The following is an 18536-nucleotide window of genomic DNA, read 5'->3' as shown; positions in this document are numbered from 1 at the left end:
TTTCCCAGCCCTGCTGCTGGTGAAACATGATTTGTTTGATTCTAACTGTAAGAGAGCAACAAGTATCATAGGGGCCGAAAGAGACACTCCTCTTGTTTTTCTGCAGATCGTGGTTGGTGAAGTTCATTACAACCCATTAAGGCATTGTATCAAATGATGACATCTGGACTGAAAGCAAAGGATTATTTCCTGCACATTGTCACCACTGTGCTCCTGTTTCGGTTTGCGCTCGTTCAGTTTGTGAGACTAGGAAAATATTTCCCTAGTCAAAAGTTACCTTTTTTTAAAGTATTTTTCAGTCACTGTCAGCACTGGGGGCTACAGTCCCTCCTGGGATTAGCTGCAACAGCTGCAATTTGGGAAGAGATTTGAGGCACGTCGACTGACAGTTTCTATCAAACTAAAGTAGAGAGGTACTTTAACTGTAATCTACAAACTTGAGCATACATAGTAGAATGTTAATATAAAATATATATATTAATATTAATATAATATATGAATATAAAAAAAAACATGGATTTTGTTCCATAACGACACGTTTATATTTTCAATGTCATTTTTTAAATTCAGAGCCTTTCTTACAATCACTCCTGTCAAATCTGTACAATGCAACTACATTATGGTTAAGTATCTCATGTTTTATTCCCATATAAAAGGTTTGCCATCGTAAAGATGAAGATTGAGAAAAGATATTCTTGAGTTTTTGCCAATCTCTAGGAGAGAGGGGATGAACCCCAGTCGGCAATGTCAAAGTTGGGCACATTACACACTTATCCATCACCCCAACCATCATACTGAAGCTGCATTGAAGGCACATTTCGTTCTGCATTGGCACTAACAATCCTTTTATTTATAAATCACTAGCCACATTGTTGCCATCTTTTGACATCAGCCATGTCCATTTTAAGTAGATGGTTGGATAAGCTGTTAAAGTATTTTGTTCCTGCATTAATTGAAACTTTTCTTTCCCTGTGGAGTTTCTCACTTCTGTGTCTGCCTCCCACAGTTGCATCAGGTGGCCAACCTCACCACCCCGAAGACAGGCACCATGGGACTTCAGGCGTAATGAGGGAGAGGAGGGCAGCTGGTGACCCCTATTGGTCCTATTCAGGTGAGCTCTCATTTGTGTGCTGACCAGAGACCTCAGTTGGAGGGGAAATGCATTTCTTTGACTGGCTCTATCTTGCACATCATTTTACTCATTTTGTCGACCATTCTTACAGAAACCGCTATTTCCTCCTCACTGCTGTAGCCAGAATGGCTCAATTGGCATTTATATAATTGTGTACCTGTACTGTATGTTTTCATTACCCTTAGTAACTATAATTAAAATAATTCAGCAGATAGAAGAAAAAAAACACTGAAAAAAGCGAATTAATGTTCATGTTGTAGCCATATTTTCCTTAAAAAATCGCTAACAGATCATGACCATCAGTTCATGTATATTTAACCCTACTCTTCAACACTTGACGTTTAAAAACACAAAAGTGAAACAAGTTGCCTAAAGCATGATTGGGACCTATAGGATGTTATATTTAATTGTGCAGTTGGCAGCTGTCCTCTGCAGACCTCCATTTGTATAAAAGTGTATTGTATGAGAAATACACTCGGCCTAGCTGTGAAAGCCTAGCTTAATTAGTTGTTTTAATTAATGCTTTTATTATAGATAATATGCATCCTTTTAATGGCAAAGGAATTTAGCCTTTCCTCCTCCTTTTAATCTCTCAGCTGTCTACCTTATACTGGAAAAATGGTCGGAAGTGGCAGCCCAAAGTGAACAGTCAGATGTACGCTCTGATGAATGATTCATTTTTTGCACTTAAATGCTGGTAAATATTCTCACAGTGGTAATTATGTATTAGGGTGGTGAACTGTGTTTTTCAAGTGAAAACGGCACATTGATGTGTAAAGACTGAAGTCTTTAAGTGGGAGCAGCTTCGTTATAAGCTTTTGAAAGTTGTCTGCAAAAAACTAATTAACCCAAATTCTGAAAATATTTGTGTTAATACAGATGTCAGTAGTTTCAACTGTAAAATACATTTTGTATATACAGTTAATGCATCAATTATTTTTAAATCTACACTCTAAAGGCTACCAACATGCAATGTTGTGTAAAAAAGTAGTTTTGTATCCACTCCAATTTCAATATTAAGATACCATAGAGGAGACGAAATTCAATAAGAAAAAGCTCCTTCTGCATTATAAATCCCTTTTTGTTGAAAAGTAGGAGGCTTACCTCGAATGATCGACAATTCAATCTAAGGTTCCTGATTCAATTGCCAATCTTGCAGTCAAATCATTGCAGTGGCTGTAAAATGTGGTTAAGCAACAAAGGATAATTTCAGTTGGGCTAGATGGGGTGCTGAATGTCTGATTTGACTTATAATTGCTTGGGTTTTTCCCATAAATCATGATATATGGCCTATTTGGTATAATTGGCAGGCTATTCGTTATACAAATAGTGACCCATGTACACAAACACACACCTTACACACATCAAATTGCACGGTCCGTTATTTTGAAACAACAGCTATGGGATAGTTGCATGTACCGTGGCCACATTTGATATATATATATATATATAGCTCAGATTACAGCATACATTGAGGGAGCGCTTCATTCCCTGCTCAGGTAAACATCACCAAACTATGTCCTTACATAGCAAACAACAGTTTGCTGATGTATAATACTCATATATTAATATATTGATCCTGTATAGGGAAGCTTTAAACCGAGGGTGGTCAATGAGCAAAAACATATAAACACCTGATTCGACAATATGACCAATCAGATTTGAGTATGTACATTCTTATTTTCTTAGCTTTTTACACGTTGGGCAGACCAGCAGATGTGTTCTTTTGGCGGGCATTTGTTCTGATAAGCAGACATGAATGTTCTTTAAGAGCGCTGCTTCACATTCAGCTTTACACAATAACACAGAGCAAACACAGCCCTCTGTTGGCCATTGAGCAGCGCCGGTGGGAAATAGAGGTTATGTGCTTTGATCGAGGGCACCTCACTGGAAGAACTCAGGAAGGGAGGAGCAGTGAGTTAGATTATATTTACAGGTTTCAAGGTCCAAAAACAGCCCATAGCAAATATCAAACTTGGTCCCTCTGCTCTTGGAGTGGATCACAGCTCTGAAAATTATTAGTGATAGAATATTTTGTCTTTGGCACTGCTTTACCGATGGTTTAGGGCAACAACAAAAAAAGTAAATACAAAAAGAGAGCAAAGATCTCTGAACGGTTTATGTTTGTCTTTTCATAAAAGTGTATACATTATTTCATGATGTTAGTGGTTGGTGTCCCACTACTGCTATAAAACACTGCAGGAAACCATAGCTGCATTATATTTCCATCCATCTTAAGTGTATCCTTTTTTCATTGTGCAGATCTTGATTTTACTTTAATGATTGCTTATTTAAATGACCATTTTCATCACATTTTTACTAGAGGGACCAACCCTAAGTCCAGCGGGACCCAATCTTATTCATGACTGGTTCTGCTTTTTTTTCTAATTGAGACATCCATTTTGTTTCGGACTTAGTACATTTCTTTGTTCAGTTAAATTAAAGGCTGTATGTCTTTTATTTGACAGAAAAGTATGTTTAATTATGTGAACAGTCGAAGCTGCAGGCTGATATAATACTCACTAACATTCTGTAACCGTTGTGAGGGAATATCCAGCTTTGCTTCTGTGTGCAGTTGTATCATTTCTTATCAAGAGGCAAGCTGGTAATTTGGAGAAGATAGGATATCTTAATGTAAACGATTTTTATACTGGGAGGGCGGACAAAAAATGTACAAACATTGAGCTGGGGAACTGGTTGACATTAGTTGATTTTGGACATTTCAGGCCCGTGCAGAGCACTGATTCCTACCAGTGAAGGCAGCTGGCTGATTGTACTGAGAAAAGGGGAAGCATTGAGGGAACACTGTCCATTGCTTTGGAAAGGTAATTAGTGGCTAAGGATGTGAATGGGCGACAGACGAGCGTGCCGTAGCAGCTAAATGGTTATTAAGGGCATTTTCTCTGTGCAAGTGAGTGTAAAAGAAATGCACACAGTCGGGTTAGCCTGAAGCTAGAAGGTACTGATACAAAACAAACTTCATCTCGATGAGCTAGACACACAACATACAGGGGAGAATAGCACCCATTGTTTCACAGACCTCCCACATCCTTCACTATGTATCCTCCAGTCAACAAACTTCTGCCGAAGAGAGCTGTTTGAAGACTGTGCAACAATTTTGCTTGGAAATACAGTGGAGTAACAGTTTAGGTGTCTTGAATTCTTAGTTTTGTTCTGATTAAATGTCCGAGCTGTAGAAGATGAAATGGACACTCTATCTAATAATACATAACATTGATTGCTAAGTTTATACATTGCTTTAAATATTGGGTAGTATATGACATAGTGGCTTGAGTTTGTTTTTATTACGTAATGATATTAAAGTCTTCATGATGAGAAAGATTACCCTTGTATTTCACACATTAGCCCAATGCATTGAGGAATAAGGCACACATTGCAATGGGAGCTTGTATCGTTTCATGACATGTCACCTTCCTGTGTGCTTCGGTTATGAACCTCATTGTAAGTAGCCTTAAAAACCTGCACTCTGAAATTTGATTAAAAGTTATTTAGAGCGTGTGTGTGTGCGTGCGTGCGTGCATGCATGTGTGAGGGATGATATCATACTCACCAGGAACAGGGCTATGCATCATTTCCCCTTTTTATATCTCTGCAGGTTTTCACATCTTCTGGTAGTTCCTCTGTTTTAGGTTTTGGGCCAATACAGGCAGTAGTTTGCATTTGATTGCACTCTTGTTGATTTATTGTTCTAGTTTAATTACAGTACAACAGTTGGAGTATCTTAATGTGCATTTACAGAAGCATTAGGCTTGATCCCCTTTAACAGTGTGTAGAATACAAAACAAATAAAAAGCAAAGCAAATCAGTAATGGCATTAGATATGGAACAATATAGATTAACGCCGAGAAGATAATCTACACACTTTTTTCTTCTTTTTTGTTCACTGCATTATGAGATTTCGTCAAGTTCCTGAATTGACTAAGCATGTCATTCCAGACTGATATGAAGCAATCATTTCGAATGAAATATTGATGTTCTTGCTGTGCACACAGGAAGAATTCTTGATGTTGATTAGAAAAAATGCAAACTGTGCTTAATAAGGGAATTCAAAATGCAGTAAAGAGTACACGTTACTGTAGCCCAAACCCCTCAGATGTTATGGTAGTCTACCTCCACAAATGAATAATGTAGCTATTAGACACTGCACCTCCAGTGATTTTTCACATGCACTACTTACTCAGAGCTCTGTGCTGTGCAGTAATAGAGCTCCGACTGCAGCAGTCATGGATGTTTGGATGGAAGCCATCCTGACAAGCTGCTGTAGCCACTGAAAGAGCCTGCGATTGTCTGATACGTGTGGATTATATTTCCCAAATGCGTGACTGTTTTATTTCACTTCACTGAGGTTTCCTGTGATCATTAGTAATCTTTCCACTCATGTCTCACGTAATGAAGTGAATGAAGTGTCATTTTCAATCAATTGGTATGTTGATCCAACTTAATTAGCACTTTAGAGGATACAAAACAAGATTAGGTAACTCACTGCTCTTGATTGCCAGGGCTATTTGTTTTGGCATGAAATGACCCTGAATTTTAATGCTGCACCACTTTCTGTAGTTTCAGATCTATCACATTATTCTCTTAATTCTTTGGTAAAAATACGAAACTAAAATTGCACTGAGGAGGTACCCCCAGCTTTTGAGATAACATGTCAATCATACATTATTCTGCAATTGGACAATTGATCTTGTTAATATAATCTTTATAAAGACACAGTTGTTTGCTTTAAAAACCTGTGATGAATTTGTTCAGAGTTTTTGTGTCTGTTTCAAAATGTGACTATGTTGGTCACTGTGTTAAATCCTACGATTCATACAACCTTAAATTGGCTTGATGCTTGTGAAGGCAGTGCACTTTGTCTCTAGCGCCGTGACACCCCCCTGCAAAGACTGGAGGGAAAAGAGCAATGCCATGTTGTCATGGTGCCCGACAGAAGGAGCTCTGCCTCCTGGAGTTAATGAATCGAGAGGAGGATTGCTCCCAGTAGACCTCCATGTATGAGAAGCACTTGACTTTAAAGCAAAGCTCCCTGACTATGAGGCTGTGATGGGGGTATGCATGGAGGATAAAGTATGGGGCATATTATACAGGGATACAGGGACAGACTCTTCAGGGATGATGCTAAAAATACCAGCCCTAACTGAGGTTTTCCTATGAGTTTTCACAGATAAGAAGATGAGGGTGATTTTTACAAGAACTCCGGAGAAATTGCCACACTCCCATTGACATCTGATTTATTGTAAATAATGATGTTTTGAGACAATCAAATATTATATATTAAGGTTTTTGCGGGATTTGTTTTGTGAAGTGAATCATGATCCACAATTGTTGTTGTCCGAAGCAACACTGCAAACCAATTATTAAATCAGATTTCTGCCAGGATGAAATACTTCTAATGGCAGCTGAAAATCACAGTTGAATAACATTTCCAATTATCATCCAGTCCAATAACCTTATATATGCCCTGTAATATAAATTTCAGAAGCAGTTGTTTCAGCAATATTTGTTGCATTACCTAGTAATATAAATATACATTAGTAGGTCCTTTGGTGAACATATTCTATCACTCCATCTCTATGCAGCACAATCACCATTCATTTCCATAATATGTCTGTCTTTTTTGCTTGACTAAGTGGTGCACCCAGTCTGCTGGTTGGTGAAGCTTTGCGTTGCTCCCAACCTCACCGGCTAACATTTAGTTAAGCTTTAAAGCAACAGGTTCTGCTTTAGTGGTCCGTTACTCAGGCTGTGCTTAACCCCAAAGGGACTGTTGATTGCAGTTTTTTCTGAAGTGCCATTCCCTACGACATCAATAATCAATTCTTACCAACATGGAAGGAAGCACTCAGTGAAGTGCAGATCTCCGCCAGGTGTGTTTGCAAAAATAACTGCTGCATTGTGTGTTTGAATGAATGCAACCCTGGCCTAACCCCCGGCCGGTCTAAGCCGAACAACAGATACCCTCTCATTTTGATCTCTACAGATAGCGTCTCAGCTCGGTCTCACAGGCGTAACCATGACTTGAAAGGTTTATTAAGGCTTCACAGGTATTTCTTCGACAAAACGTGCGTAAACGTGATGCACAATAAAAAGACACAACATTACTGTGTCTCTGGCTGCTTAGCCAAGGTGATGCAGTCAGGTGTTTGTTAGTTCCGTTAGCTGGTAACCTATTATACCGTCCAAAAATATAAAAGGGGGCAAACAGTTTTCGTCATCCGCATGAAGTCTAGGGTTTTCACCCTCGGTGTCTCTGGCTGCAGAGTGGTGGCTGAGGTTCGGCAATGCACTCGGCTGTGTTGCTTCTTGCGGACGACTGAGTGAGGAGTCGTCCAGCAGTCAAGGATGATATAAAACAGTAATAATAATGTTTTGACAAAGTGTGAGCCACTTCAACAACGAGAGGAGTTGAGCATGCGGCCATAATTATTGTGCAGTTTGCTACAGCAGAATGGGAGAATAGCCGTGGAAAAGACTTACTCGAGAAAGTACACGCGCACACATGCAAGTGCATATATTATATTATATTATAGCATTATAGTATTATTATTATTATTATTATTATAGTTATTATTATTATTATTAAATGTATTAATTTTAAATGTGAGCCTAAACACTGGTGGTGACATAACAAACATCACTGCCAGTACATATCAGGTATTTAGGAAGGCAACAACTTTATCACATTCAATTCCTGGATTGTCACCTTCTGGTTACTGCAAGCCCTTTGAGGCAAACGTGTGAAATTGAGATATATAAAAAAGAGAAAACGTGTCTTGAATTGACTGTATATGTTTGTGTTGCACTTTATAGTTATGCCCTGTATTGAACCCTTTTTCCTTTATTTGAGGAATAGAAACTCTGTTCATTTACAGTAGGGCCCTCAGGAACTTTGAACTTTGTTGTTCTCATCCTGCAACATTCCTCTCCTGCCTCCCGTAGCCACAGCTCTTTCTGGACTTGATTAATTTCCTCCTCCTGGGAGAACATAGAGAGAATAATCTGTCTTTCAACCCCGCATTTATAGTCACAGCCATTATCTGTGATGATGGAAGCACAACACAACGTCATCTATATTCCTCTAGTCTTGTTGATGTGTTGCATCAACCTGTAGTTGTACCTGCACTCATTTTCTGAGAAAATGAGAGGTGTAGGAACACTAATTATTAAAAATGAATTTTGCCAGGGCCCAAGCTGTCTCATTTTTCATCTTGGTTATTGCTAGCAGTTTGGATCAGCCTTTATGTGCCACAATTGGTCCATTTGTCTTCGTCAGGGGTGGGCCTAAGACATATGTGCCAATATGGCTGCCGAAGTTCGGTACTGGGGAGAGGCATCTTAATTCTCTATGATGTATCACGCTGGCAGCAACCAATTTAGCAAAATTGAGCTCCAAATCATCTTACTTCCCACTGCTTCTGCCAATCTGTTTCCTTTCTCCAGATGAGGTAAATATGTTAGGGTGGAAATAAATTAGGGCTTCCTGTACCCTGAACTAACACTGCATCAGTGAGGTTTTGTTTTGAGTTGATTGTTTGTATTGTCACATTGTCATGTCAAGAGAACAGTGTCCTGGGCATGTGTCATTAGGATACATAAAGCTAAGGTCCGATGTATAGCAACATCAATACATACAGACAATTATTCTAGCTTCCCTGTATTGGGCAGATTTATGTATTGGTACGACAGATTTGTTGTGTAAACCTAATTAATTTAATTTCAGGTGTCACATGGCACCTCGCGGCACCACATTAGGCCTTGTTGGTGGCTCATGTCCAACATAATGGATGTGGACATGCTTGGCCTGCTGGGATTTCAATATTGAGGAAGTGTGCGATTGCCAGCCCACAGGTTTCCTCTCTAATGTGGTTATGCTGATGAACTGGAATGAGCTAGCTAGCAGCTCAGCAATTTTTTAAACTCATAATCATGATGACTTACTTTGTAATGAGTATATACCCCCCCAAGAGGTGAGGAGTTAACTGCAGGGGGCAAGGCCATAATTGTTGCATATTGGCACAATGTTGGAAAATGTGCAATGCTTCGCTTGACTTTTAAAACTGTTTGACAATCATATGATGAAATGCTGAGAGGTATGTTAGAATAAGATTGCACCTGCAAGAGAGTAGTAAGTGTATAGAAGCAATTGATGGGATTTAGTACTGCATTGCTTCCAGTTCACTGACGTTTCCCAGGCTTGTTAGATTGTTTATCCTGTGCTACTATGTCTAGCTTACTGAATTACACTGTTAACAATTGATTCCTGTCTGGATTCTAAATTATAAGGACACTTGCTGTGTAAACATGCAGCCATTGTTGTCCCTGCTTAGCGTGCAGAACAACTGCAACATAGAAGAGTAATGACTGCTCAGGGGGTGAGCTGAGTTTAGAGAGGGCAATAGCTCAGAGTGGTTCAAGACGTTTTTTTGTACTGTGTTGTTTTGTTGGCTAATGGTGCCTGAGGGCTGGTTGATATTTTATTTTTTTTTCTCAGATTTTCTGTCATAAATATGGATGAGATAAGATTGTTGTAATTTTGTAAATATTGGGTCTGTAATGCGGTTCATTAATCACACTTCTTGTTGGATAGCTTCAAGTATGAAGTAAGTTAAACACTCTAAATATAGCACGCACATCAACAACATACAATCCAGCTTCATATTCCAACAGTAGCAGCCAGAAGGAAGAACACTCTGGCCTGTCATTCTTTGTCTTGTAGAGTCTCATGACTCATTTAAATGGGAGCTCATATACCTGCAAGGGGTAATAAATAATATAGATGTATCAAGAAGTTATTGGGGTAGAAGCTACTCATTGCATATTGCAAGAAAGCTATCACACATTTTAGAATCCAAACACTCTCACTATGTTTCGGTTTCTACAGCAGAGTGCTGAAAATTACACTTTTCATTCAGCAACAAGGCAGGATTTATAAAGTACCTTTAATTGAATTGAACAGAAAGGAATCCTCATGTTGGACACATTTTGAGTGTGCTAATGTCTCCAGTTTTCTGATATTTATATATGTAGCCATTTACTTCCTTTTTAAAAAAGTGCATTTCTGGCCTCTGGCAGCATAGGGGCACTTTAAAGGCAGAGAGGGCCAAGGACCATTTAGGCGGTTAACCATGTGCACACCACAGCCTCTGCTGTGTCAGCCAATAGCTGCTGTGGAAACCACAAGCTCATATTTACATTTCATTTAGGTGGCACTTACAGTAAGATGGATACAGTAAGATTGGTGCATGTGTCTGTAGGAGAAATGCATAGTAAAGGTGCAACAAAGAGCATCACTGGAGGGGATTTGAGAATTAAAACATGTAATTTTTAACTTTTATTTTGTATTTTTATGTCCATACCTAGATACCTGGGAGACCTGCCCATAGGAGCTTTAATTATGGAATGAATTTAACCGATCTTCCTCAGCACTCACCTCTCCTGGAGTCAATTTTCTTTTCCTCTCCGCGAGCTCCCTCCTCCCTTCTGTCCTTTAATTTCCCTCCTCATCTATCTTTCCTAATGCTAGCCGCATCTTAATTCTGAGCAGGGGTTTGCATGTGAATGCTATGGGGGTAGTGAGGAGGGTGAGACATAGCGTAGATTAAGGCTGGATTTAAAATGGCTGCTTGCTGTGCTTAGCTCAAATAAGCAGAGGATTTAGCCGTGTAGATGGAGAAGCTCCATACAGCCCATTTAGTAAATGCATACGATCTGTTTGGTTCAGGTCAAAGTGCACGGGTGAAATATGGAAAGATAATTTGGCTCAAATCGGTGCATAACTCTGCAAAGAAGGTTATGTTAAGATGGCCCCTGGCTGTCTGTTTTCTGTATCTCACACTATGACTTCGGCTTTACTGTGTTCAGCTGTGATGCCTGCAGAGCGCTCATACAACAAAGAGGAAGGCACCTATTAAATGTGGGGACTGTGTGACCTTTCCTATGCAATCACAACACTCTGCCGTGTTATCTAACCAGATTATTCTGACTTTTCACACTGTTCAGTGGGTTTTTGTTTTGATTTCCATACATATTTGAATTATCCTTGCTTATTTGCACATCAATCTATTCTTGTTAGTGAGTGAAAATATGACACGAGTACTACTATTGCAACTACTTCTAGTAGTACTTCTAGGAAAAGCTATAGTAACATCTCATTGTTGTTTCTCTGTCATTTAATTGTTATTTTTATATCTTTCATCAGTGAATCTCTGTCATAGTGTGTACGTCTGTGTTTGTGCACATTTGTGTGTTTCTGTTTCAACTAATAGAGAAATAGTATAGCTCATAAGCCTTTGGAAGATAATAAAAATGTCAGGGCCGTGCATGTATCTCGGTATCAGTCCCAGACAGCTTGTGTACATGTCATTTGTAGAGTTGATCTCCACTTTGTGATGAAAGATGGAAATCTGATTTTGCATTGCATACTCCCTACCCAATTCAGTCATTCACAATCTGTATTTGATATGGACAATGGCTACTAATATTAGAGACAAAATGTGTCCTCCACATATTTTGTAAAGAAGACATAATGTATGTATTGCACAGGATATCTTTAGACATTTTGTTAGGGGGTGCACTTTTAATTTCGGGAGGGTAATTATTATTGCCAGTCTTCACAGTGTAAAATTGGCATTAAAAGTCCAAATGCTTAAAATGGCAGCTCTCCTAAAATAACATGTACAAGCAAGCAACATAAAATACCAGGTACCATGTCATCTCAAGGTTCACCGTGTGAGTGGAGATCTTCCACCTCTACCTGCTGGCTGGCTAATGGTCTGCTTACTGGTGACCTCATGCTCTGGGAACATCCTGCTGCCCTGACAGGCATGAGTGAGAGGCCTCTGCATGTCTCACAACCTCTGTCCCCTGGGAGACCGCAGCCTGCCTGCCTCCTTATGCCTGTCCTGGTTTATCGTTCTGCAGTGACCCACAGTTAACTCGTCCTCCTGCCGTTGCGTCGTCCCTCAGTCAAGGGGAAGAGAGCACTTTGGCAGGCTTCTACCGCTGCTCCCTCCTCCCTGTCTGATGTTCAGCTGCTTTATGCAAGAATGGTGACACAATTAGTTTTGTAATGTTTTGGATGTGTTTGGCATCTTTAACCATTCTACTGCATGGCTGTAGAGATGGCATCGCCTGCTGTTCGGTCCCTTTGGTCCGGAGTGTAAATATCTCTTGGATCCAGTTAAATAGTTAATAGTTAAAATTGAATGAATGTGCACGATAGTTGTGGTTCTAAGAGGACATATCCTCATCACTTTGTATCATATTTGTTGATTTTGAGTGAAACGTCTCAACATCTACTGTATGGTATGCCATTATATTTGTTATTCATATTACATTACTTTACATATTATTTAGCTGGCGCTTTTATCCAAAGCGACTTACAATAAGTGTGTTCAACCATGAGAGTACAAACTGAAAACAACAAGAATCAAGAAAGTACAATTTCTTCAAGAAAGCCAAACTACAAAAGGTTAGTAAGTGCCATTTAAGTGCCACTGAAGTGCTAATCGGTTTTATGCCCCTCAAATTGAACTACAATCACTCTGGTGATGTCTTCACTTTTCCTCTCGTCCCACCATCATTTGTGACCACACGCAACACTAATAACATTCCTATCAGCTTGAGCTGTAATTTGTTTTTAGCGCTAATTAGGAATTGTTGTAATGCGAACACCCAAAACTCAGATGGAGAATATGGTAAATGTTATACCTGCTTAATATCATCATGGTAGCATTGTCATAATGAGCATGTTGGCATGTTGATGTTAGTATCACTGCTTAATTACAGTCCTGCAAAGCTGTAAGACCTTTTGCAGCAGTGTATTTTGTCATTTGGCATGAATGTATTTGAAGAGTGTAAAGGCAACCAAATGAGAAGAAAGGAGTTTGGTCTTTTGCTCTACTTTAACCGAATGTGTACTTAAGAACATCATCTTGAGTTTACAGTTTTCACTTATACCCAGTTGGACCAAAATGATTTAATGACTCTTCCGCTAGCGAGATAACTAAGTGGTCAAAGTTTGCCTTCTTTAATTGTCAGGTGTGGAAGTTCATAGCTTAGTTGAAGTTCCTAGAGCCAAAGAAGAGATAATTAAACTAATAGATGAAGCTGCTTGAATGGAATATGAGGGTATATAGCAGCTCAGAAAGAGGTGATGGCTCAGTGTGAGATAAGGTGCTCACTGAAAAGAAGTTTAACAATAAGAATAGATTGAAAGGGCGATGTGACAGATTAAATATGGATTCGGCTGTATTTCTGGTGTGTGCATGTGTGTGGGTGTATGTGTGCGTGTGTGTGTGTGTTTGTGTGTGTGTGTTAGTGCACAGTCCAAGTATGCAGTGCCCTGATTTGTTCAAAAAACAGATTACTAACATAAATACATATTGTGCAGTTGTTTGTACACATGACAGTATCATATCTACTTCAGCCTCAGTGCTTCATCTCAATTATAATAACCACTGAAATACTCACTAATTATTCCATAATATAATATTGACTGTGATCTGAATGCAATTGCTATTTATTCTATTAAAACGTCCATCACACGACCAGCTGCAAGACATTTATGTGCGCTGAGGTTAGCGTCTGTGCTTCCGACAGTTAGCTGATATGAAACAGTTGCCCTTGGACATTGTGGAGTAATGTAGCGTCACTAATCAGTGTTTCACTTTGCGGCTCTACAGAGGAGAGCTCTGTGTTCTGCTCGGCAGAGTGCTCACCTTTCCCTCCGGTTTGCAATTAGCAAGAGGTTTCCTTGCACTGATGCAGTGTTGGATTGGTGTCAATGTGCACGAAGAGGGCAAACCCCTGAGAGAAAGCATTTCTGACACAGCAGTTTTTCCACAGTATAAAGCTGCTTTAAAATGTACGTAAAAGCAACCATGAAGTCCAAGAGAAATAGAATGGGCTTAGTTGCTTTATTTACTTCAGTTATGCAAAACCCTCTCTCCTCAAATGGTGTCATTGCAGACATACGGTTTGTAATGACAACGTGTATTGTAAGACTACATCTTCTACATTAAAAATAGTACTTTGGAATTTCAGGGACCAAAACACAAATAAAAATCACTGCAGACGAGATGATTTGTTAGACAAAGTCAAATTTAGCTAAGAAGCTGTGTTAATGAATCAAGTGCTACAGGAAAGCTGGAAATCCTAAACAGAGACCATCGATTTGTGAAGGTTTTTATTGGCCATTCTTTTTTGATGTCTTAAATTGGTCCTTACCATCGCTGTCCTTTTCAAACAAAAAATACATTTCTTCAGGAATGAGACTGTCGAAGGAATTATTCTGTCGAAGTTGTTATGAGAGCCCTTTTATTTTGATTTAAGATATTGATTTGATAATTGGTGGTATAAAAGGAGTGACATTTTTTTACAACAACTGTTAGCACAGTAATGTATAGGCCAAGAGCAAAATGTTATTATTTTAAATAGAACTCTAAGTGCAGATCTCCATTCGGTGCGTGTGCAACAACCCCTTTTGTATTGTGTAATTGAATGAATACAACCCACAATTGACTAACTCTGTGTGGAGATACTAATGGGCTGTCAGGGATCGCAAAACACACTTAATTCAAACTCAAAATCATTCGGTGATGTATGCAACTAATCGTCTTGAAGTCATCGTAGAGACATTTCATCTTGCCAAAATGAAACTGAAAGTAAGGAGTCAGCATGCTGTCAATGGCAGTCAAAAACAAGCAATAAAATATGTTTTAAGAACGTGTGAGTCACCTTAACTTGAGAGGACTTTACAGCCTTGACTGGCCACCCAAAATATTCTGCAGTTTGCTGCAGCAGAATGCGGTATTAACCGTGGACAGACACGGAGGGGCATACTCACTCAGTCACTCACAGACGTACACCTAAACAAGAAACATTGTATTTATTTATTTTTGTTTTGAGTTGCATACATCTTCTGCCTATATTGTATTGAACACCATTACATTACAGCATCACGACAATGCCTTCATGCACACACATAAATAGATGTTTAAATATACCCTATAGCTAAAAATGTAATGGCACCTTCCACCTTTCCAGAAGGCATGCATTTTTGACATGATTACACAAATGCATATGTTAATATTTATGACAGGCTTTGTAGGCTGTTTCATCTGTTGATTTTTTTTTTCTGTCACAAGGTCATCTTTTGACACGTTGGAGGCAAAACAAATAACAAACAAATCTGTCTACTTACAAACTACAATTTTTCACCAACATTCAGTGTCTGAATTCAGATTCCTAGACATTTTTTTATCAGATTCAATTCACACCTAAGGGCCCTGATGAGTTTGTGTCAACTCACTTATTTAAAAATCACACTTTTGCATAAACATTGATAAGTTGAACTGCGTGCATTGGCTGACACTTGAAGCCATTCTTCTGACAACCGAAAGGGTTGTAGCTTAAACATGCTTGTGTCCATGCAGCACAATTACATGGACAGACCTTTTGTCTTACTTGTTTGTATTTGAGAAAATTACATGGGAAAAATCTACATAATCAGGGGTTTACTCTAACTAATTTAATTTGAAGGATAACAGGGTGCTGGGAAGTATTATAGGGGGTCTAAAGCTAACAGTGGTGTAAGACTACTTTTACACGATAGGATACGCATTTGCCACAGTATTAGTTCCCTTTTCATTTTGTCTTTTTAAGTAATACAGAAAAACTCTTAGTCTTGCTATTGTTTTTATCTCCAGCATAATGTAAAAGACTTGACTAGCAGAATATGGGAGTTCAGGCAAAATGTGCCCAATCTTCTTCCTTTGCTAAGCAGATATATCACATACTGTATCAGTGTTTAAAAGTGTGGTCAACCAATTAAACATGAACTCTCACGCATTGACCATTGAAACTCACACTGTGGACAGTAATCACTTTTGGGTCACACCCCTTTCTCTTTCCTTTTGAAAAGTTAATGTCGGACTGAATTACTTTGTAGACATTTTGTGTGCAGAAAAACACTGCAGTCTACAGCTGTTTGAACTGACAGAGCGATCTGTCCGCCTGCTGCCTCTTCTCCAATCACCTGCCTCGCCTGTCTCTGAACAGCAGCTGTGCTGTGAGGCAGAACAGACTAACAGGGCTACGTAAAGAGTGATTGAGCACAAACTGCACCCATCTCCACTTTCTCCAGCATGCTACATAAGTTTGTTGTGCAACAACCATTGTATTCAAGAGAGGTGTGGAACTCGGAACGAGTCTAACTGGGCCTGTAGGGTATTGACTTATTCTGGCTGTGTGCGCGCCTGTTTTCACATACATACTAACCAAGGGGTCAAGTCAGGTTTGAGCATCTAGTAGCTTTATCAATGATGCATTGTTACAATGGATACTCATGATTTTGTCATGGTCTTGCTTTATCTTTCACACCTGCAAAACTCTGTATCACACTTAATGAGAATATATGTTTCATTGTTGGATTTCTGTCAAATGTATTGTGTGGGGATCAATCAGAGATCCATACAGGAGGAAAGGTTCTGAAACATATGTAGGCATGTTGGCTCTTTGCCATATTGAAGGGGAAACTGTTAACGTTTTTGAATTGAAGGGGAAGCTCTCCCTCATGGGGACAAAGTGTATTTCTGTCTCTCTTATTCTTCACACAAGGTCCTGGAGATTATTTTTACAGACTAGGGGATGTTGTACTTATGCAGCGGCCAACACCCAAGAACAGGAAGCCACAATTTCTATGAAAGTCCACGAGATGGAAGCAGATAGCGCCAAGGGAAAACAATATTTTGGCTGGAGCTCATTCTGGTGGCCAATTAGACCCCAATGCCTGTATGATTTACCACTTCCTCTACCTGCTTTTATGTGTGTGGTGCTGCTGTGTGGAACACAATGACCCCTGATGAAAGATTCAGCTCAGGCTCTGAGACGGCTGTGGCGCCATCCTTATCAGATGCCTTCTTCTCAGAACTCAGCAAGACCACCTGAAATCAATGGTTGTGTTTGCCACACCAACATACGCACAAGCAGTGAGCATATTTAGACTTTATTTTATTTATTTATATATATATATATATTAGTTTTGTAACAAAATATTATTATACCAATGCTATGTTGAAATGCACTTTCCAAAAGGTCCCATACAAGCATCTAATCAATTACAAATCAGTAATAGGAAGCACTCTTTGATATCAAGCATTGCAAAGAGATCAAATATTGAGTAAAGGGCCGTTATGAACACATACATGAATAATCAACTTGAAAACGTATATAGTATAGGATTAAAGGTCAGTGGCTAACTATCAAGGGCCCTTTGTCTTTTAAAGCATTGACTGAGACACTTTGTATATGCAGATGTGTTGTTTGTCTTTTCCTCCACCCTCTCCTGTAGACACAAGCTGGAAGGGAAGCCCGTATCTTGAATGGCCGTGTGGAGTGAGGGGTATGAGGTCACACTGTTAATTGCATAATGAAACATGTCTGGGTTAAGATACCGCCTCAGAAATACCGTTATATAACCTGAAATCGGAACTGTTTGCAACTTGATGAAAATGCTTCGTTAGACAGAATTCGGACAGGTATATGTTTGTGAAATGTAACGGCTTACTATCAGCTTGAAGTGCTGACGTTTTAACTTTTAGGATGTCTTTAGGGTATCTATTGTGGATGAACAGTGTAGGCTTTTTAGCCGTTTGTGTAAATAAACCATCAATTCAAGCACAATGGAGTATCACAATTGTCCCAGATGAACTGACCCACAACAATTCATGAGAATGAGTGCTCTTGACTGGCCAAGTCATTTGACCTCAGACCAAATAAGCATGCATTTCACTTGGTGACCAGACCGAAGACAGAAAGTAGATTTCAGGCACTGATTGAAAGATTAGTGACCAAATATGAAATAAATCTATAGATGTTGTAAGTATATTTTACTTCCTGTCCCTAGAAATTCAGAGGATGCCGTTATGTCATCTAATGTGAGCCTTTTAGTCATTGATTCATTTCAAGTCCACTTGGTCGAGTTCAGAATCTATACCAAGTAAATGTAGCTTTTTGCTACTTTCTTTGGATGATATCTCCCTTTTTAGAGCTTCTCAGTTCCTGGAATTATGCTAAAATAGACCCTTTATTATTGGTGTTCTTTTCAAATAGTGGGAATTATATACTATGCCACCACATTCTCATTTTTCTCAACTATATTTGCTTCCATTGTATGAACAATGTTATTCGATGTTGTTTGTGCCCATAGCACGAAGGGAACACGAAGGAAAGCTGAACATTGTTAATTTGCACAAACCACCCACAATGCAACCACAATGGCGGTTGAAAATTGAAAGTTTTCCTTTTATTCCACATTTTGTTTGACAGACAGACAGACAAAGTCTCCAGATTAGATTGGTTAACTTGTGTCACACACCCA

General features: G+C 39.2%; 1 protein-coding gene across 1 annotated transcript in view; it reads left to right on the top strand.

The window, feature by feature from the left end:
- Positions 1-18536, top strand: part of ca16b (carbonic anhydrase XVI b) — a 91802-nt gene that overhangs the window by 19117 nt on the left and 54149 nt on the right. The window contains exon 2 of the mRNA XM_034532247.1: positions 1007-1111. Coding sequence (XP_034388138.1) covers positions 1007-1111 — 105 coding nt within the window. The remainder of the gene's footprint in view (positions 1-1006; positions 1112-18536) is intronic.

The sequence above is a fragment of the Cyclopterus lumpus genome, chromosome 5, assembly GCF_009769545.1.
Source record: "Cyclopterus lumpus isolate fCycLum1 chromosome 5, fCycLum1.pri, whole genome shotgun sequence".
NCBI lineage: Eukaryota > Metazoa > Chordata > Actinopteri > Perciformes > Cyclopteridae > Cyclopterus > Cyclopterus lumpus.
This window is presented reverse-complemented; position numbering and strand designations above follow the sequence as displayed.